Source organism: Marmota monax, unplaced genomic scaffold, assembly GCF_021218885.2.
Source record: "Marmota monax isolate L192 unplaced genomic scaffold, Marmota_monax_Labrador192_F-V1.1 WCK01_AAM20220418_F8-fsc00333, whole genome shotgun sequence".
Classification (NCBI taxonomy): Eukaryota; Metazoa; Chordata; class Mammalia; order Rodentia; family Sciuridae; genus Marmota; species Marmota monax.
Window position 1 is genome coordinate 1,030,647 of NW_026694397.1, and position 22,086 is coordinate 1,052,732.

General features: G+C 36.8%; 1 protein-coding gene across 4 annotated transcripts in view; it reads right to left on the minus strand.

Annotated features, from left to right (window-relative positions):
• Arhgef6 (Rac/Cdc42 guanine nucleotide exchange factor 6) overlaps window positions 1-22,086 on the minus strand; it is a 47,137-nt gene that overhangs the window by 18,980 nt on the left and 6,071 nt on the right. For all 4 annotated transcript variants that reach the window (XM_046468142.2, XM_046468141.2, XM_046468140.2 and 1 more), the window contains exons 4-6: window positions 5,243-5,381; window positions 3,061-3,120; window positions 753-899 (exon numbers count right to left, since the gene is read on the minus strand). In XM_046468142.2, the coding sequence (XP_046324098.1) occupies window positions 753-899; window positions 3,061-3,120; window positions 5,243-5,381 (346 nt within the window). The remainder of the gene's footprint in view (window positions 1-752; window positions 900-3,060; window positions 3,121-5,242; window positions 5,382-22,086) is intronic.

Genomic DNA, 22,086 nt, shown 5'->3' on the forward strand with positions numbered 1-22,086 from the left:
GCCCATGGGTCACCCATTCCCATTGACTTTCCCATTTAAGCATGTTTCAGAGTTGCCTCTTATGCTCTATTACCTCTACCACCACCTTGGCTGGGGGTACTTCTCACTTCCCATTCAGGTTGCCCTTTCTGTTTCTAGTCCCATCCTCATCTGATATATGTGTTCACCAGATTAAGTGTCAAACAGCCCTTTCATTATGTTTTTCTGCTATTCAGTATCTTTCATTACTTCCTATTGCCTGCTGCATCAATCTAAACTGCTCTAGCCCAATGTCCAGTGTTCTTCAAAACCTGATTCAATTAACCTTTTCTTTCATTCACTATGTCTAAAATGCTTCCTCTGATGCCCGAAGTCTAGTTTTCTTACTGCCCTACAGAAAAAAGTCACATTCCTGTTCTCGCTTGAAATAAAAATGACCTCTACTTTATCCTCCCTTTTTCTTTTTAGCATCTTACTCCTTGAGTCCTGTCTCTATAAGGTCTTTTTGGTTGCTCCCTTCTCTGAATTTCTATGGACCCTACTGCTGTTTGTTTTCTAGTTGCAATTTGCATTTGAATCTATTTTAGTATGTTATTTGAAAGCAAAGCTTGTTCATTCTCTCTATTTCCCATAGCACCTAGCAGACTGTTGGGCAAAGAAGGGGTGTTCAGTTTCTGATTTGAATACTCAAGCATTTGTCCTTGATAGAAGGACAAATAAAGGAAGAAAAATATGAAACATAGAAGAAAATGTTAATATTTAAAGCACTTTACCTCACATGTTCCATACTGCACCATTACTTGTGACATAAAAATCACATTTCCCAAGGTTTTAATATCTTCCCCTTCCCATGCCTGAATAGGTTCCGAAAGTATCTGTAACTCCAGCTGTTTTCTCTTTCTCAAATCTTGGCACTGTCCCTAAAGAACCAAAACAGAGCACATTTTTGCAAAACAGGAATTCTTATGAAACAGATCAGTGAAAGTTATCAAACCTAACAGAAGATCAACGTAAGGTGCGACATTTGCCTCTCACATTCACTGAATCCCACTATTCTTCACCTTGAATTCCATGAACAGACCCATTCCTGACAGACAGAAGATCCACTATCTTCAGTCTCAAGCTTTGAGCTCCTAAAAGTTATATGAGGATGAACTACTTTTCATTTCACCAAAGCATCAAAATAGAAGGGTAGAGGGCTAGGGATACAGCTCAGTTGGTAGAGTCCTTGCCTTGCATGCAAAAGGCCCTGGGTTCAATCCAGCTCCACACACACACCAAAAAAAAGATCGAAGGGTAGAAAGGGTTTGTTTGTCCCTCCTTGTAAGAGTCTAGAAGGACAAGTAGTGGAATCAGATAAAGCAGAGGCAGGAAAACAGCTGACAGATTTAGATCTGTAGATTGGTACCCTGCTCTAGATCCTTGCCATCTTGTCTATCTTGGTATAAATAGGGCTTTAGTTATTACAAAGTAATTTTATTTTTCTAGCATATCTTCACTTTCCATCAAGGTAACATCCTCATAATAACAAAAACAAACAAACAAACAAAAGCTACAAGACTTATAGAAAAGAGACTGGCAAGAAAAATGTAAATTCATTTTTATGGCACAGGGAACCAAACTGAGCTTATAATGAAACATATGCACCACTCTGCTCTGTGCAGAGGGAGCAATACTAGATTGCTATAAAAATACTAAATTAATTTTCTTTTCCAAAAGGATTAGGAAAAGGAGGACAACGGAATTTCATGATGACAAACTGAAAATTCAAACCAAGAAACAACTTACTGTTTATGTTCACACTGGCAAACAGTAAATTGTGGAGTGTGAACTTTATATATATATATATATATATATATATATATATATATATATCCCTGCTTTAGAAAGTGTGAGGCTATCTTAGAGTAATTTAGCAGCCCTCATTCCAAATTGAATACAAAAATAAGTATATGGTTAGTTATATTACTGTTTCCAAATGACTGTAATGTAATAGCTTTTTGGAAGTGATTTTTCCATAAAATCTCTGTTGCCTCATTCAGCTAAATGGAGACTTGAAGAAATAAATTTATTATAAAGATACCTTCCTGCATCTATACCAAAAATAAACAGACTACAACCACCAAAGCAGGTTTTACATGATCAAAAATAAAAGCAGGTTTTTTTTTTTTCAAAGAGGCATTTTATATTCCATTTACACAGGAAAAATAAGAAACAAATTACAACAAATGCCATGGGTTTCAGTGGGCTGTTCAATTAGTTGGAGCCATGTGAAACTGCCAGGATTTGATTGTTTTTAAGGCACAACAGCAGCAATGTTAACTTAATACCTTACTCTGGTCTTCAACTTGCTGTTTAACCATGGATATGCCAGTTACTGATCTTTTAACAGCAATATAAATGAGGTGATGGTAAACATTGCATCACAAACTTACAGCAAGGAAAATAACTGAACATTGATCCAAATAACAGTATGCTACAGAAATGTCAAAAATGTAGCTAAACTTAATCCATCACCAAAAATAAAATTTTCTTTGCTTTTAAAATGGCACCAAGTTGTTTTACATCAGTGGGTTCAAGAACACACATTAATCATGATGTTCAAGATACAAGATTTCAGTACCTTTGGTAGCAATCTATATAAAGCAATTGTATTTAGTAGATGATAGAGTTTTTTTTTCCTTTTATAAAGGATTTCTTTTTCATATGCAAAGAACAAACTCAAGCCCTTTGACATAGTTGATTCCAGTACTGATGCCAATCAGTGAATGACGAGTTATACAGACATAGGGTGAGGAAAGGGGGTAAAGACAAAGACAAAAGGAAACCCCCCACCTACACACCAATGCTTAATGTGGCCAAGACTTCAAATGTGATTGCTTTATATCTTTAGCCTGGCAACCTTTCATAGAAAAGCATGATTTTTGGAGGACAAAATGACATGAAACAATCACTGCAATACTGTCATGAAAGGTCTGAAGACCTTTGCATAATAAAGAAAATATTACACACAAATCATTCTTTCAGGAACAAAATACAGAAAACGAAGAGTGACCATTCTCCACTTAAAACATGACCTACCATGAGTGTTTTGAATGCTACGATTGCTTTCAGAATATCCTGATGATCTGGATGAGTATCCTATCAAAGTAAATATTGAAAACAACATTAGCAGAGAACAGGTCATCAGTAGCCAGGGGTTCCAGGTGGGAGGAAAGTGTGGCCCCAAATGATAGTAAGCAAGAATTTTGGAGGGTGACAGAATCATCCCAACTGTAGTGATGATAACACAAGTCTATACCTGTGTTAAAGTCAAAGAACAGTGAACCAAAAGAAAATTTAATTATCTAATAATTGAGATTCCAAATGTCAGTCTGTGTTTTAATCCTTAAACTAGCATAGAGTATAATGGACTTTTAAAACAGCAGGTATCACAGCATACATTTAGTAACAGCACAGTAGATATAATTATTGAAGCAAGAGTTCCCATTTCTCTTTTTTGCTGTTGTGCTTTAGATAATAAATATTTAGCAATGAATATGGTAATTAAATAATTACCTGAGGGACCATGTTAAGTCATAGCATATACCTAACATTGAGGGGTTATATGGAGTTATACCTCACCTGAAGGGTGTATGTTAAATGTATGTAAACCTAACCCCTGGAACTCAGCTGGCACAGTAGGAAGATGCAATCTGCTCACCGGTTTTGGGTGAGAAAATACAGAGCTGAACTTGAACATTATCAGAGTCTGACTCAAGCCAAGAATAATATTGCTCATGGAAAGTAGGTTTGTATTCCTTTATAACAAAATTTGTAGTCACCCAAACCAGTTGACAACTGAGAATTTCAGGTTCCATTCTACTGCTAGCCAGCGATCATGCCCAGCAATCAGAAATATAGATAGTGTCTCAGCACTGGTGAACTAGCAGGAAGGAGGTGTCTTATAGGATGGTGGGCAATGGGAAGCAAGCCAAAGACAAGGCAGGGTAGAAACAGGCTCCACTACAAGAAAGGCAAAATAGAGAATCTGAGCTGTGGGAGCATCTTCTTACTGCTTGAGATTTTATTTTCTCCCCAATTAAATGTGTATTTGTACTTCAGTACTAAGTAACAGAAACTTAGGCCATTGGTTTCTGGATTTTTGTGATAAGCAAGGAGGGGCAAACCTCAAACGGTTCAGCCAACCAGTTTGATTATGGAAAGACCTCCAGAGGCCAACACCTTTCAAAGCCCTAACTGAAATTTCATTCCGGCAGGCTTTATTCACCTGCTCCCCACTGCCTCCAGCTTTCAGGCAGGTCAAACACCCTGAGAATGTGGTTTCCCTCAGAGTACATGATTTCAATCCTGACAAATGCTGACAAGCCTGACAGCATGCAACCTTTTGCTTTAAAGATAATCAGCCCTTTTAAAACCTCAAAACCTTCCCCCAGACACAGGAAGAGCAACTAGGGTAAATGCAGCCTCCCCCAGGGGGCCCTCCTCTCCCACCCACACCTCCACACCCCATGCATAATCACCAAAGAACAGCTTAAAGAGCTATCCCTGTTGACTGGTTTTTAATCACAACAGGATTTGGGCTCTTGATGAAAAATGATTCAATGATCAGTCTTCATCACAAATCTTAATATTTACAAAAGATTATACACTGTGTCATGTAAACTGTAAGTTTATGAGCCAAAATGTGATGGGACTTTGATGTAGATGTACTGGTGTACAGAGAAATGCATTAATATTGGATGCATTGATTAATCTTGAAGGAATACCAGAATCTTCCACTGTAATCCAAAGTCAGAAAGCTGAATGATTGCAGTGTTCTGGAGATTAAATATTCCTGTCTACAATGAATGTGTTGTTTGTATTTTCTGATGTTGGTTTGCTTTATCTCCCACAATACATTTGGTTAATAGACCAGAACAGAGATTTCTAGGTCTGATTTTGACTGCACCACCATCTACAGATGAGAAGGCAAAAGAAAACCTAAGTAAATATAGATTTGAAGCAAGAAACAGGACCAAGACTTGGGAAGAAGAGAGGGGGATTAATGATCATGAACATTTAGTACAAAAGAAAATAGACCTTACTTGGTTACATAAATAAGTAAAGTAGAAGCCTTGGAAGAAGGAAGATGGGAGTGAGTAAATTTTGAAATAGACATTTTCTGGATCCTCATCAGGGCTAGTTTGGAGGCAAACTGACTGCTTCCCAGAGCAGAGGGTCATACAGGTACAGAAGCTTAGAAAAGCTTGCCTCGCCTTACCTCCATATGTCGTTCCAGCTCTTGTAAAAGAGTAACATACTTTTCCAGTCGCATAAATGGCTTGCTGAGGCTTGTGGTTAAAATGAGGATACCTGGGCTGGATGCACCTTGATTTTCCATAAATTGTTCCAGATCATCACTAGCAAAAAATGAATATAGCTTTGTTACTGCTGACTATCCCAAGTAAACAGTTGTCAATCAAACATTATTTTACTGTATTTCCCACAATATAAAACCAAATAAAAATTTATTTAACTGGTCCAAAATGCTGTTCAATTTATTTCAACTCAATTCAACCAACATTTATTCAGTTCTTCCTTTGCCATTGGCCCTGTGCCCAGCAAGGGGACTCAAGTGGTGACCAAACAGTCATGATCTCTGATGTCCTTGACTCAGTCAGCACTTACTGACTAAACATCTACTAAGTGGTATGCTCTGTTCTCCGACGGGGATATAGCAATGAATAAAGCAAAAATCCACACCCTTCAGGAGCTTGCACCCAGGGGGATGGGGCATACAGACCATCAGATGACCTCAACTTAAGTTTAAAAAAATAATATTTTTTTAGTCACTTCAAATATTCTAGGTATTTGCTGGTCAAATACTAAGATTAGCAACTCACTAAGTACTCCCTGTCACCCATTTGCAATGTTCTAGAATAAAGTCCTACATTCAGGTAACAATATGTTGTAAGACTCACCAAAAAGTTACTTAGCCTAGGATCTGAATCCAGTGTTGCAGAATACCTGAACACTTCCATGAGGCAGCAATATGGTGAAAAGAGTAATAATAGCTTGTGAACTATGTCCTGTAAATGTTTAACTCTCAGCCCTTTAGCATGCTTCCAAATCGTCTCCTTCCCACTCATAGGGGTGTTGAGTCCTGGGACCACTTGGCCATTTTAATAATCTTCTGCCTGACTGACAACATATTTTGAAATTTTTGTTTTCTCCCTTGACTCCTTGACTTTCTTGGTTGCCCATTCATATCCAACCAGTCCCAGTTCTCCTTGGATCCACTCCCTCTGCTACAGCCTAAATCCAAGCCTTCTTTTTTTTATTATTGGTTGTTCAAAACATTACAAAGCTCTTGACATATCATATTTCATACATTAGATTCAAGTTATGAACTCCCATTTTTACCCCAAATACAGATTGCAGAATCACATCGGTTTCGTTGCATCCAAATCTGGCTTGCTTCAATAGGCCAACTGATCTCCTAGCTTCCAGACTCTTTCACCTGCAAATCATCCTGCAGACCACGACTTAAGTCCCACTACTTTCCTACTCAAAAACCTCTGAGTTGGGTGTGGTGGTACATGCCTGTAATCCCAGCAGCTCTGAAGCCTTGAGGTGGGAGGATCATGAGTTCAAAGCCAGCCTCAGCAACTTACCAAGGCCCTAAGCAACTCAGTGAGTTGAGTGCCTACAAGGTCAAGTATTAACTTTTTAGACTCTTACTGATTGCAGCAACCTTTCTCACCACTCCCCAACAGGAACCCCCCTACTGAGAAGTGACCTACTTATTCTTCCTAGAGCACATCTTGTGCTGTGGTTCCAACTGTAGTATGTTGCCACAGGTTGCAAAATGTGTTTAAAGAGACTTGTTATTGGTATTCAAATATGGGGGATTGGGAATAGAGTGGATCACAGTTGATCTCTACTAATAATAAACACTCTTCCTCCTTGGACATCTGTAAGCAACTAAGACATCAGTAGCTTGGAGTCATGCATTAGCACACATATGTCAGGGAGAAGAAAGAGGGGTTGGGGTTGTAGCTCAATGGCAGAGCACTTGCTTAGCATGTGTGAGGCACTGGGTTCGATCTTCAGCACCACGTTAAAAATAATAAATAAAATAAAGATATAAAAATGTTTTTAAAGAAAAAAATGATGTAGTTTGATCCCCAACACCATAAAAATCAATTTAAAAAGAAGAGAGAAGAAAGGCAGGAATGGGCGTCTTACTGAACACTAGATCACATTTGGGTGGTCCCATCAAACCATGGCTACTAAGTATTTTATTTCACAGTTTTGTCCCAGAAGCAGCTGAGAAGTAGGAAGTGCCCTGGGCTTAGAATCAGAAAACAGATTTGGTGACCCTGGGTGAGTTGCCTGAGCCTCAAATGACTCATTTGTAAAACCTACTTCCTAATAAAATTGTGCTGATTAAATCGGTGCGGTTTGTTAAGGCTACAATTTGATGCTAGGATCTTTACATGAATTCATTCTTGTTTAACATTCACAACAGTATTTCAACATAGGCATTATCTCCATTTTACAGATGAGAAACCTGAGAATCAGGAAGGGTGAGTAATAGCTATGATGGGGTCATAACCAGGTCTGAAGCTAAAGCTTCAGGTCATTCCATGTTACCACCCTGCCTGACTGCAGAAAAGGATTGTTTAAACTCTAGTCAATAGATGAATTATTATCTTTATTCCAAGACACCTTGCCAGAATCTGATCTTTAAAAATTACTAGTACCCATGATTCCCAAATTAAAATTCAATTGATATTTAATTTCCAACCAAGAGCATAAATCACATAGAGGTTTAAAAATTCATCACGTGTAAAATATAATTAGGAAAATAACTCAGATTTGGAGAGTGCATTTGAGTAGAAATGTAATTTGAAGAAAATCACTATCCTAACTTCTTTTGAGTTAACAAGTCCTGTGTTTTCTTTCCATGACTAAATGACTGCTATATCTTCAACAGTCTACTCTAATTGATGAAAGAGTTATAGCAATTAAAAGAAAATGCTTATAGGTGTTTTATTATTACTTTCCATTCAACATACTAATTTCTGGGCTTACTAAATGTTATTAAACAATATATTTTTTTGGTACCAGGGATTGAACCCAGTGGCGTTTTACTACTGAGCCACAACCCCAGCCCTTTTTATTTATTTATTTTTTAAAATAAATTTTTTACTTGTAGAAGAACACAATATCTTTATTTATTTTTTTAATGTGGTGCTGAGGATGGAATCCAGTGCCTCATATGTGTGAGACAAGTGTTCTACCAGTGAGCTAGGGCCCAGTCCTTTTTATTTTTTAAGACACAGTCTTGCTAAGTTTCTTAGGGCTTTGCTAAATTGCTGGGGCTGGCCTTGAACTTGTGATCCTCCTGCCTCAGCATCTGGCACTGGGATTACAGGTACGTGCCACCACACCTAGCTTAACTAATTTTTAAAGTTTTCAGTATAATATGAGCTCAATATCTCAGATTAAAACAGAGGCTAATGGACAGACATGAAAATGTTGCTACTGCAAAAAAGAACAAAACTATTTTTATATGGCCACTGCCTATTATAAGCAGATCCTAAAAAGCACATTTTACTTAGCCAAATAAGCTTAGTACACAAATTAATATCATTATATGCAAATATGTATCATTATACTAAGAACAATCTGTCTTTAAAATGCAGTTTATAATTTTAAATGATCAGTTTGAAACAACTGTGGGTTAAGATTTAGTTTTCAAGCTTAACATGTTCTGTATATGTGCTGTGATAAAATAAAAGAAGTTCTCAATGTACAAATGATGTTTAAAACTCAACATGCATTTATCTAATAGAATACAGAGCAGATGGGGCTCTTTTATGTTCCTGGTTGGATAGGAAGGCAGGAGAAAACTATTCTACCTCATAACACTACAGAGCTTAACCATCTCATACAACAGTGTTTCTGTGGAATCTCTGTGTAGATTTTCAATTTGAAAGGTCATGACTCTCCCTAAAAGAGGGTTAAAGATTCCTGTTTCCCATCGCATTCCTTTCCCACAAGCCTGTCATGGGAATTTCTGTAGCCTGGACAGATTAGGTGAAGCAAGAGGAGTTGGAAGGCCCAACTTCTGGCCAGTGGAAAATCCCAGGTTTGCTACTCACACTGGACTGGGTGGATCCCTATTTTCCCTTTTTCATTTATCCAGACCCAAGAGTAAGCTGTCTGCTTCTTTCTTGTCCCAACTCATTTTGTTTGCAACCATTCTCTTTTTTCCTGGTTCCTCAAAGACAGTAGCAAAACAGAATTGAGGCTCAGAATTTTTCCTATGCTCCTTACCCCCCAAAGCAAATACAGAACTTTTGGGGGGTTTTCTGAAAGTCGTCATTGCTGGCAACAATGGTAAACAGAAGGTGAATAAAACTAACAAGAGGAAAAGTACACAGGGTGTTTGTGGTAGTTGCTTGCTACAACACAGACGGAAGTGAGATCCACATCTGTCTTAATGCCAACTCTTGTCCTCTCCTGGCTCTCTTGGAACCTTCTCCCTCATGGAAAGAATGGATATTACACCACTACACTGAAGCACAGGAAAGAAGTGGGTATTTTTGTAAGGGAGAAGTTATTCCCAGGAAGGGACAGAAGCTACCTAAGTAAGTCAGCAGGGGAGAGATAGGGGAAATCCCCAAAGGCCTCACCCAGGGGATAACAAAAAGCTGGGGCAACCATACGAATATATGTAAATATGGGGATACACCAGGTTGGGGTCAATTACATGTCCAAATTTGGGCAACATGTTACTGCATTTTTATCCCAGCATCTGCATGCAATCAAATAATTTTAGGGTTGGATGTCTTGTCATCGTTGACTGTTGTGAACATTTCTGGTTTGAGATTGCCACCTACAGACCAAAAGAAAGAAGTTACCTGAGCATCAAAGATTCAGCAGAAGGAGGAACTCAAATCCACAGATGTCCCTATTTCAGCCAAAATATTCATCAAAAATAAAATTTTAATCTGAATTTTCTGTGAATTTCATCCAACTATGTTTTGCCTCTAATATGTCTTCATATATTTACAAGAGACTCATCGAAAATACCAGCGATTACATCAGAAGCATATCTAAGGAAAATCCCAAGTATTTAAGTTCAAATTTCATCCCTTGTATGTAAATGAATCAGAATGTAGGCATTTAGCTCTATGAAGACTTCAGTGAGTCTTCCATCATTTTCAGGGTGTATAATAAAATTCTCAAAAAACAACACTAATTAGGGGCTGGGGTTGTGGCTCAGTGGAAAAGATATTGTGTCCACCTAAAACTAAATTAAATATTTTTTAAAAAAACAACACTAATTAAAATCAAGCAAACAGTATTGTGATTCTCAAAATAATTGAGAAATCTTTAAATCCATTGGGTAACAAATTTTAAATTATTAAAGTTGAAGGCATCTTTAGTTAAAAAATTAAATTATTAACATAGGTAAATGCAGAAAATATTATTTAGCACACAGGGCTACAACAGAAACTTCTCTGAAACACCACAGAGAGTCTAGTCTTTAAAGGAAACCATTTCTTTCTGGTATTTATCCAGAGCTGTTCTCATATCAAAAGAAAAAGAACATGCACTCATATAAATAACTAACATGCCAGGGATCTCATTTTATTGGTTAAACAATTTTCCCTTACACAAACAGGATATTTATATCTTCATCAAAGGGAGAAATGCCTCTGAATGACTTTTTCCTTATTGTATATATGAAGTAAAGTATGAAAACATTCCTGGAAATGAAAAAACCAAGTTCAGACTATGGTTCCCTCTGGTGAGAGAGGAGGAGCAGAATATATTAGAGAGTAAATATAGGACTTGAATTGCATTTGTAATTTGTTTCTAATGTTAAATGGTGGGCATGTACATTATATTGTCTATTATTTGTGTCTTGAAATATTTCTTGAAAGCCACTGGTAGCAGCAGGTAGAATATGAATAAAGTCATATTGTGTGTGGTGTCAACTACCTCATATTGTGTACTACATACTTTGTATATATCACTTCATTTAATCCTCACATCAATCCTGCAAGGTTGATGTGAGGATTTATCCTCATTTTATAGTTGAGGAAACCAAAATGTAGAAGTTAAGTGAAATGCCTTCAGTAAAACAACTTTTAAGTGGTTGAATTTTGAACATACAATTTTGAGACAATACAAAAGCAGTAAAACTTTTAGGCTAAGATCAGGTAGGGGCACATGAAGACTTCAAAGGAAATGGGGAAGAAATCCCCTTTTAGGATGGTGGCATGAGCTGCTCATTAGACCCACTCTCCAGTGAAACTGGCATAAGTGGAAACAATAAAAAACAACCATTTAAATTGTCTAAAAATTATTCTAATGGCATATGACAGATGAAGAAACATTCATTTAAAAAATGTACTAAAACTCATGAACAACAGGAAAGTGTGGCATTTGAATCACAACCTGCTTCTTCCCAACTCATCTTGACAGACACTCCATTCCAGGCAAATGTGGCCAAGAAAACAAGCCCTCTCCTTCCTCAGTTCTCAATCAATAGGCGTATTTCACCAAGCGGGGCAGACCACCAGCACATCTCATCCACTATAACTTTGGGTAAAATAGACTAAATTTATGGACAGTGTGGCTGAGAGGTAGGAAACTCCCTTCATCTAAGCTCCCACACATAGGGTTGAAGCTGTACCCTGGCAGGTTGAAAATAGTGGGGTCAAATCGCCCTCACCCCAGCTCACTTGAAGGAGGTTCCATGGCAGATGAGGAAAGCTGAGAACACCAGGAGACATCACCTGCCAAGTGTCCAGAGTAGTGACTCAGAGAAAAAGGTCATCTATAGGAACAGAGAGCTCTGAAGGTCTTCCCAAGGAATTGGTTTGATTTGAAAGGGTCTGAGGAGATTTAAGCCTAAGGGCTCTTGCAAAAACAATGGAGATTTTGGTAATAAGAAAATAAAAGAAATCTGGTGATTCCTTTAACTGAAGAGCAATAACCTGTACTTGTAGGCCAGCTAGGTCACCAGAAAGAACTAGGGAAAGAAAATAGGAATTGCTCAAAAGAAAAAAAAAACAAAACTACTCCTCCTTGAATTTAATTAGATTAAATAGTGGGGCAATTTATGCCCCAGAGAATTGTCAAAAATATTAGAACCAATCAGTGGAGTTTAACAGTGGGCATGATACTAAATTGGTTTTAACAGAGACATTAGGGACAGAGGTGGTCAAAGAGAGTCCTTTTCATACTCCTGTCATTCCAAGAAACAGCATGCCTGTGCCCTCTGAGGAGTGACACCAGAGGCTGTACACTGTGGGGAAATGGACTTCACTAAAATAGTTCAGTCAAGTTACTAAACAAACAAATAAACAACCAACAACAACCAAAGCCCCAAAGAAGGGGTAGTGGAATCAGGATCTGGAGCTGTAAAACCTAAAATTACCTAAAATGTTTATTTTTCAACCCAAAAAAATGTGGTATGCAAAAAAAGAAAAAAAAAAACAGGAATGTGTGACCCATACACTGGGGGAAAAATAAGAGCAACTGAATATCAGATTTAACAATGACTTCAAGTAGCCATTATAAATATGTTCAAAGAACTAAAGAAAACCATGTTTAAAGATATATGAGGGCAATGTGTCATCAAATAAAGAATACAAGTAAGGGCTGGGGATATACCTCAGTTGGTACAGTGCTTGCCTCACATGCCCAAGGCCCTGGGTTCAATCCCCAGCACCACAAAAAATAAATATAAGTAAAATTAAATTATGAAAAAGAACCAAATGGAAATTTGGGAGTTAAAAAGGACAATAACTGAAATTCAAAATTTCATTAGAGGGACTCAACAGAAGATCTGTGAATTGGCAGAAGAAAGTCAATGAATTAATGACAGATTGATAGAGACTATGCAATCTGGAAAAGAGAGAATAAAGAAAAATGTACAAAGCCTGAAAGAAATACGAAACATCTATTTTTTGGAGAGGGGTAGTTATTGCCGATTGAGTTCCAGGGCACTTTACCACTGAGCTACATTCCTGGCCTTTTAATTTTTATTTTATTTAACTTTGAGACAGTGTCTCACTAAATTGCTGAGGGCCTTCCTAAGTTGCCAAGGCTGCCCTCAAACTTGGAATCCTCCTGCCTCAGCCTTCTGAGTCACTGGATTACAGGTGGTATGCCACCACACCCAGGAAATATGGGACATCTTTAAGCATGGGAGTACCAAAAGGAAAGAAGAGAGAAATTGGAGCCAAAAAATTTTCAAAGAAATAATGATGGAAAATTTCTCAAATTTGAGGAAAATATTTATGTATACATCTAAGAAGCTGAACGAATTCCAAATGGGGTAAAAACAAGAGATCCACACTCAGACAAATCATAGTGAACCTGCTTAAAGACAAAGACGAAGACAAAAATCTCAAAAGCAGCTAGAGATAAACTCATCAAGGAACCTGAATAATATTAACAGTTGATTTCTCATCAAAATCATGGAGACCAAAGGGCAGTGGGCTGACATACTCAAAGTACTGAAAGAAACAAAACTCCCAACCAAGAATTCCGTATCCACTCAAACTATTTTTTTTAAATTGAAGGTGAAATGAAAGCATTCTCAGACAAACAAAAACTGAGTTAATCCTTTGCTAGAAAATGCACCTTATAAGAAATATTGAAAGAAATTCTTCAGACTAAAAACAAAAAAATCCAAATGTAAATTTAAATCCACATATAAAAACAAAGTACCAGTAAATGGAATTATGCAATTATAAATGATAGTATAAATACATGCTTATTCACCTTCTCTTAACTGATATAAAAGCAATTGCACATAGCAAAATTATATTATACCTCTTCCATATCTGTTCTACAAGAAATGCTAAAGGAAGTTCTTGAAACTGAAACAGATGTTATTGAACAAAAAGAAATAATGGGAAAACATAAAACTCATTAGTAAGAGTAACTATGTAGACAAATTCAGAATTCTCTAATATTGTTAACATGGTGCATAACCCATTCATATCTTTAGTATGAAGACCAAAAATCAAAACAAATAAAAATAATAATACATTGAATATGTTAAGAGGGGGCTGGGGTTGTGGCTCAGTGGTAGAGCACTTGCCTCGCACTTGTGAGGTACTGGGTTCGATCCTCAGTACCACATAAAAATAAATAAATAAAGATATAAAAAATATGTTAAGAGATAGGCAACACAGAAAGATGCAAAGTGAAACATCTAAAATTCAAAATGTAGAAAGGAATGGGATACAAGTGTAGAGTTTTAATAGTATATTTTTTCTCTTTCTTTTTTATTGGTGTTTCTGTTCTTATCTTTTTGAGTTACTATCATTTTAAAATATCTTGTTACCATCAAAAGATGTTTTTGTAACTTTTGTGGTAACCACAAAGAAAAATCTAAAAGAGACAAACAAAAACAACAATCAAGGAACTGAATCACACCACTAGAGTAAATCATATAACCACAAAAAGTATAAGAGAAACTACAATAAAAATAGAAAACATGTTACAAAACCACTGTAGGAAGACCTTACCTGTCAAGAATCACCATAAATGTAAATAAATCAAATTCTCCAATTAAAAGACACAAAGAAACTGAATGGATTTTAAAAAATGAGAATCAATTCTATGTCACTTATGAGGAACTTACTTCACTGGTAAGGACACACAAACTCAAAATGAAGGTACGGAATAATATATTCCATGCAAATGGAAGAAAGCAGAAGTAGCCATGCTTACGTCAAATAAAACAGATTTCAAATCAAAAGCAGTAAAGAGATAAGGAAAATAATTATAAAGGGATAATTCATCAAGAAGAAATGATAATTCTAAATACTTATGACCCCAGTATCATAGCACTCAAATACATGAAGCAAATATTAATAAAACTAAAGGGACAGATCAAAAAAAAAACAAAAACAAAAACACAAGAGAGCCACATTTCAGCCTAGACCAAATGGACTTAGCATACATCTACAGAACATCCCATCCAACAGCTGTAGAATACACCTCTTCTCATTAGCACATGGAACATTCTCCAGGATAGATATGATAGGACACAAAACAATTCTCAACAAATTTGAGGGCTGGGGATGTGGCTCAAGCAGTAGCGCGCTCGCCTGGCATACGTGCAGCCCGGGTTCGATCCTCAGCACCACATACTAACAAAGATGTTGTGTCCGGCGAAAACTAAAAAATAAATATTAAAAAAAAAAAAACCAAATTTGAAAGAACTGGTATCATACTGAACATGGAATAAAACTACAAATCAATAACAATTAAAAATTGGAAATTAAGCAACTTACTGGAACAACCAATGTATTAAGAAAAAAATTTAAGAAGTAAATTAAAAAGTTTCTTGAAACAAATGAAAATGGTGACACAATATAACAAAACCTATTAGATACAACAAAGGTAGTACTTAGAGGGAACTTTTAGCAATCAATGCCTGTAACAAAAAAAAAAAGCAGAATGATCTCAAACAACCTATTCCTGCATCTCAAAGAACAAACCAATAATAAGTCATGAGATTGACTTTTCAAAAAGCCTTCCATCCAAGAAAAGCCTAGGACCAAATAATGGCACTTCTGAGTCCTACCAAACATTTAAGGAAGAACAAATACCAATTCTTCTTAAATTATTCCAAAAAACTGAAGAGGAAGGAGTTCTTCAAAACCCATTTTACAAGACTGGCACTAACCTGATGCCAAAATTAGACAAGGATGCAAGAAAAAAATAAAACTACAGAGAAGTATCCATCACGAACACAGAAGCAAAAATCCTCAGCAAAATACTGTCAAACCAAATCCAACAGCACATTAAAAAATTGTTCATCATGATCAAGTTGGATTTGTCCCAGTAGTACAAGGATGGTTCAACATATGGAAATCATAAGCACGATAAAACCACATCAATACAATGAAGGACAAGACCCATATGATCATCTCACTAGACTCAGAACAATACACTTTCATGATAAAAAACATCAACAAATTAGTCATATAACAAACATACATCAACATAATAAAGACCTTATATAATAAGCTGCCAAGCTAACATTATGCTAGGTAGAGAAGAGCTGAAAGCATTTAAGATCTGAAACAAAACAAGAATGCTTACTTGTCAACATTATTTTCAACTTAGTACTGCAAATCCTAGCCAGAGAGATCAGGCAAGAGATAGAAAGGGCATTCAAACTGGAAAAGTGAAAGTCAAATTGTCGTTGCTTACAGATGACACGATAGTATATAGAAAACCCTGGACTTCACCAAAGAATTATTAGAATTAATAAACAAATTTTACCAAAGTTTCAGAATAAAAACTCAATGTATATCTGAAATAAAAATAAAAAAAAATTTACATATTATAAATTATAATAGTTACAAAAATAAAATACCTAGGAATAAATTTAAACAAATAAGCTAAAGATCTCTACAAAGAACATTCTTTTTATATTGCTGAACCAAATTGAAGAGGATACAAAAAAAATGGTATGACATCCCATGTTTATGGATTAGAAGTTAATTTTATTAAAACTATCCATACTATCCAAAGGAATACACAGCTTCACAGAACTAAAAAAAAATCCTAAAATCTATATGAAACCACAATAAGCTCCAAATGGCCAAAGCAATCCTGAATAGAAAGAAGAAAGCCAGAGGTATTATACTACCTGACTCAAAAATATACTACAAGGCTATAGTCATCAAAATAACCTGTTATGAGCATAAAAAACAGACTCATAAACCAATGGAATAAAATATAGAACCCAGAAGTAAACCCATGCATCTACAGCCAACTAATTTTTGATGAAGGTGCTGAGAACACAATTAGAGCTTTATTTAATAATTTTTCAATAAATGATGCTGGAAATATTGGGTATCCACATGGAACAGAATGAAACTAGACCCTTATCTCTCAGCAGTTACAAAAATCAACTCAAATCTGCTTCCAGACTTAAATGTAAGACCTGAAGCTATAGGATTACAAGAAAACAAAGCATATGGAAAATGCTTCAGGACATTGGAATGAGCAACAATTTGGGGGACAAGACTCCCAAGAGATGCATACACACCCACACCCCAAAATAAAAAGTGGATAAATGATATTGCAACACACTAAAAAGCACAGCAAATGAAACAATCATCCCAAGTAAAGAGAAAAACTACAGGAGAAAATATTTTAAAACTATACATTTGGCTGAATTATAAGGAACTCAAAAACTCAATAGCAAAAGAAAAAAATTACCTGATCTAAAAATGCACAAGACACCAAAATAGACATTTCTCAAAAAAAGACATATAAGGGGCTGGGGATGTGGCTCAGTGGTAGAGTGCTTGCCTAGCATGCATGAGGCACTGGGTTTGATCCTCAGCACTACATAAATGTAAAATAAAGATATTGTGTCCACCTAAAACTAAAAAATAAATATTTTAAAAAAAGAAGAAGACATACAAATGAGCAATAAATTTAAAAAATACTAATGTCACTAATCATCAGGAAATGTAAATCAAAATGACAATCAAGGCCAGGCATGGAGGTGCACACCTCTAATACCAGTGGCTTGGGAGGCTGAGGCAGGAAGATTCTGAGTTCAAAACCAGCTTCAACAAGTTAGTGAGGCCCTAAGAAACTTAGGAAGACTCTGTCTCAAAATCAAATATTTTTAAAAAGGACTGGGGATGTGGCTCAGTGGTTAAGACCCCTGGATTAAATCCCTGGTACCAAAAAAAAAAAAAAAAGTCAATGAATTATCACATAAGAATGGTTCTTATCAAAATGACAGAAAATAACAATTTTTGGCAAGGATATATAGAAAAGGGAACCCTAATACACCGTTGGAGGGAAAAGAAATTCATACAATCATTAAAGAAAACAGTATGGAGGTTCCTCAAAAAATTAGAAATAGAATTACCATATGATCCTACAAACCTGATACTGGATATTTATGCAAATGATATTAAATCAATATGTCAAAGAAACATCTGCACTTCCATATTTGTTGCAGCATTGTTCATTAATGTCCAAGACATAGAAACAATCTAATGGTCCATCAACCAATGAATGGTTAAAAAAAATGTGGTATGGTATACATAATGGAATACTATTCTGTTGAGAGCCACAGCCGAAAGGGGCCTCGGCAAACTTCCAGCTGCCAGCAAACTTCCAGCTGCCAGCTGATGATTGGCTCAGAGCGGCCCCAGCAAACTTCTAGCTGCCAACTGATTGGCTCCTCTGCGGTGATGCTCATTGGGCTGTTTCCCCGCCCTTTCAGACCACGGAGCTGCTCATTGGGGGACTTTTTTGGCTCCGCCCACGCGACCCAGCCAATTGGCCTCAAGAGCAGGAGGAGTGGGGGAGGTTGAGAGGCTTGTGGGAAGCTGGTGGTGGCAGTTGGGTTCTGAGGGTTTTCCTGAGGAGCTGTGTGGTGCGGTGTGTGTGTTCTAAAAATAAAGTTCGTTTCTTTTGACAAGTGGCTCCTGAATTGTGCCCAGCCAGACTGCGGCACTATTCAACCATTAAAAAACAACAAAATAATGTCATTTGTGTCCATGTGGATGGACCTTGAGTTAATTATATTAAGTGAAAGAAGCTAGGCACAGAAAGACAAGTACTACATGATCTCACTCATATGTGGAATCTAAACAGTTGAATTCACAGAAGCTTAGAATGGTGGTTACTTGAGGCTGGAGAGAGTACAGGGAAGGGAAGGACAGAAAAACACTGATCAATGGGTACAAAATTATAGATAGGAGCAAGAAGTTCTGGTGTGCTATTGCACAGTGGGGGACTATAGATAACAATAATAATAATAATAATAATAACAACAACAACACATTTTAAAAAGCTAGAGGATTTTGATGGGCTTTCATCATAAAGAAATGATAACTGTAGCCAGGCATGGTGTTGCATACCTGTAATCTCAGTGACTCAGGAGGCTGAGGCAGAAGGATTGCAAGTTCAAGGCCAGCCTCAGCAACTTAGTGAGAACCTGTCTCAAATTAAAAATGTTGGGGATGTAGCTCAGTGGTAAAGCACCCTGGGTTCAATCCCAGTACCGAGAGAGAGAGAGAGAGAGAGAGATAACTGTTTGACTAAATAAATATGTATAACTTGATTTAAACATTAGATGATACATACATTTATTAAAACTTCATATGATACCCATTAATATGTATGAAAAGATAAAAATAAAATATAAGATAAAAATAGGTAAAGGCTCTGAATAGACATTTTGCAAAAAATATGTACAAATTCTTAATAAATACATGAAAAACTCTCAATTAGTCATTAGAAAAATTCAAATCAATGCCACAATGAGAAACCTACTTCACTGTCACTAATAAGAGCGATAATCAGAAAGACTGAGAATAGCAAATGTTGGTGAGGGCATGGAGAAAAGTGGAACGCTCATATACTGCTGGTGGGAAACCAAATTGATATAGCCCCTTTAGAAACAGTCTGTTAGTCCACAAATTTGCTTCTACACTGTAATTTAATGAATTTAAGTACATTTGTTTTATATATAAAAACTATAGTGTTTTAAATATGAGAACCTTATTGTCTAAAATATTAAAAAGAAAATAATTGTGAATTGATGTATACATGTGATGCCCATGTAATCACTGCTTTGGAAACATGTTCACAGTATACCATTTCATGGGTAAAAAGAAGCAGATCAGAAACAAACAAAAAATAAAACAGTCTGATAGTTTCTCTGAAGGTGAAACAGAGTTTCTACATGATCCACCAGTTTAACTCCTAGGTATTTATCCAAGAGAAACAAAAACATGCCCACACAAACACTTATACATGAAGGTTCAAAACTGCACTATTCACAATCCAGCATTATTTACTAGTGGATGGAAGAATATGGTAGCCACACAATAGAATAGTATTTATTGATTTAAAACTGAAGTACTGATTCATACTACAATGTGAATGAACCTTGGAAACCATAAGTGAAAGAAGACAGACATAACAGTCCATACTTTTTATGATTCTACATAAATGTCCAACATAAGGAAATCCATAATGACATAAAGTATTTTAATGTGGCTACCTTGGGCTGGTAGGGTTGGGGAAAATGGGAAGGGACTGTTAATGGTATAGGTTTCCTTAGGAAGTGAACCAAACAAAAAATATTCTAAAACTGATTCTGGGGATAGTTACACATGTCTATGAATATACTAAAAATCAACTCACTTGAAAGGGATGATGTCAATCTCATTCCACCAACTTTCCTGCCCCTGTCCCCCTCCCCACTTCTCCCTCCCCTTTGCCCAATCACAGTTCCTCCATTTTGAAGTGTAAGATTTGTGAATTAGTTTTCAATGAACTGGTAGTAGGAACCTGGTGCTCATTTTAATTCTCTAAATTTGATTTTAGATTATTCTTTGTAGATAACATCTTTTTAAAAAGCATTTTTAGGGCTGAGGATGTGGCTCAAGTGGTAGCACGCTCGCCTGGCATGCGTGCGGCCCGGATTCGATCCTCAGCACCACATACAAACAAAGATGTTGTGTCCGCCGAAAACTAAAAAATAAATATTGAAAAATTCTCTCTCCTCTCCTCTCCTCTCCTCTCCTCTTCTCTTCTCTTCTCTTCTCTCTCTCTCTCTCTCTCTCTCTCTCACAAAAAAAAAAAAAAAGCATTTTGGGGGAGTCTGACAAACCCAGATTCTGGTTCAACCACTTAACAACTATGAATTCTTGGGCAGATTGCTTAACCTAAGCCTTCCAATGTCTTATTTGTAAAGCAGAGATGGTAATAATAGTAACTCCCTGGTAGGCTTTTGTATCATGTGCCTGGCACATTGCCAGTACTGTTATTAGCTAATGTTACTTCTAAGCATTTGAACCACTTGCCTTAAAAACAAAAATCCATGCCTCTCTTGCTTTAAAATCCAACTTCCATGTTTGCTATTTCAAAAGTGTTTATAACTTTGTTCAGGGGAGAAAATTGACCTTCTGCTAGGACCTACTGGATTCAAATCTAAAAATGTCCTTAAATAACAGCTCTATAATACAACTGAAGCTCTAAACAAACCAAGGCAAAAACCAAAATTTCTGTCACTTCTGAGGGTTGGTGTTAACTAATTTTATCACCTGATTTTGGGAGTTTAAATCTAGGCCAGATTAAGAGAAACTTATTCTTTCAGTGTCTAGTAGTCTCCAGAATCTGTGTCTGCTCTGAATCTAGTCCCAGAGTTAAAGTCAAAAGAGCCCCTGAGGGGCTGGGGCTGTAGCTCAGTGGTAGAGCACCCACTTCGCACATGTGAGGCCCTGGGTTTGATCTTCAGCACAACATAAAAATAAATAAAGATATTGTGTCCAAATACAACTTAAAAAAAAAAAAAAAGCCCCTGAGCGTGGGTCTTGCTATTGTCCCACTTGGATTTCTAACATATGACATCAAAAGGCAAGCTGCACCTTTGAGCCTCTCATACAGTTTTCTGGTCCAGATGAATGTGTCAGCGAATGTGTCAGGGATGTGTAGTCTGAAGCTAAGGAAAGGTAGGAGAGTTGTGGCATTCATCCTGGTCGCTTCAAAAGACTTTTATTCTTCTTTATTTTTTTAATGTGGTGCTGGGGATTGAACTGCATGCGAGGCAAGCATTCTACCAACTGAGCTATATCCCCAGCCCAAGACCCTTATTCTATTTTTTTTCAAATATTTTTTAGTTGTAGATGGACACAATACCTTTATTTTATTTATTTTTATGTGGTGCTGAGAATTGAACCCAGTACCTCACATGTACCAGGCAAGTGCTCCACCACTGAACCACAACCCCAGCCCCCAAAACCCTTATTCTTTTTTTTAATATTTATTTTTTAGGTGTAGATGGACACAACACAATACCTTTATTTTTATGTGGTGCTGAGGATGGAACCCGGGCCCCACCCATGCTAGGCGAGCACTCTACTGCTGAGCCACAATCCCAGCCCCAAGACCCTTATTCTTAAAGGAGACACTATTTTATTGTTCTTCATGAACCTGAAACAATTTATATTTGTGTAAATTATCATTGGAACCCTTTGTTAAAGGTCGTGGCACACAGCTCGCACAAGTGTTGGTCTTCTTTCACCATTC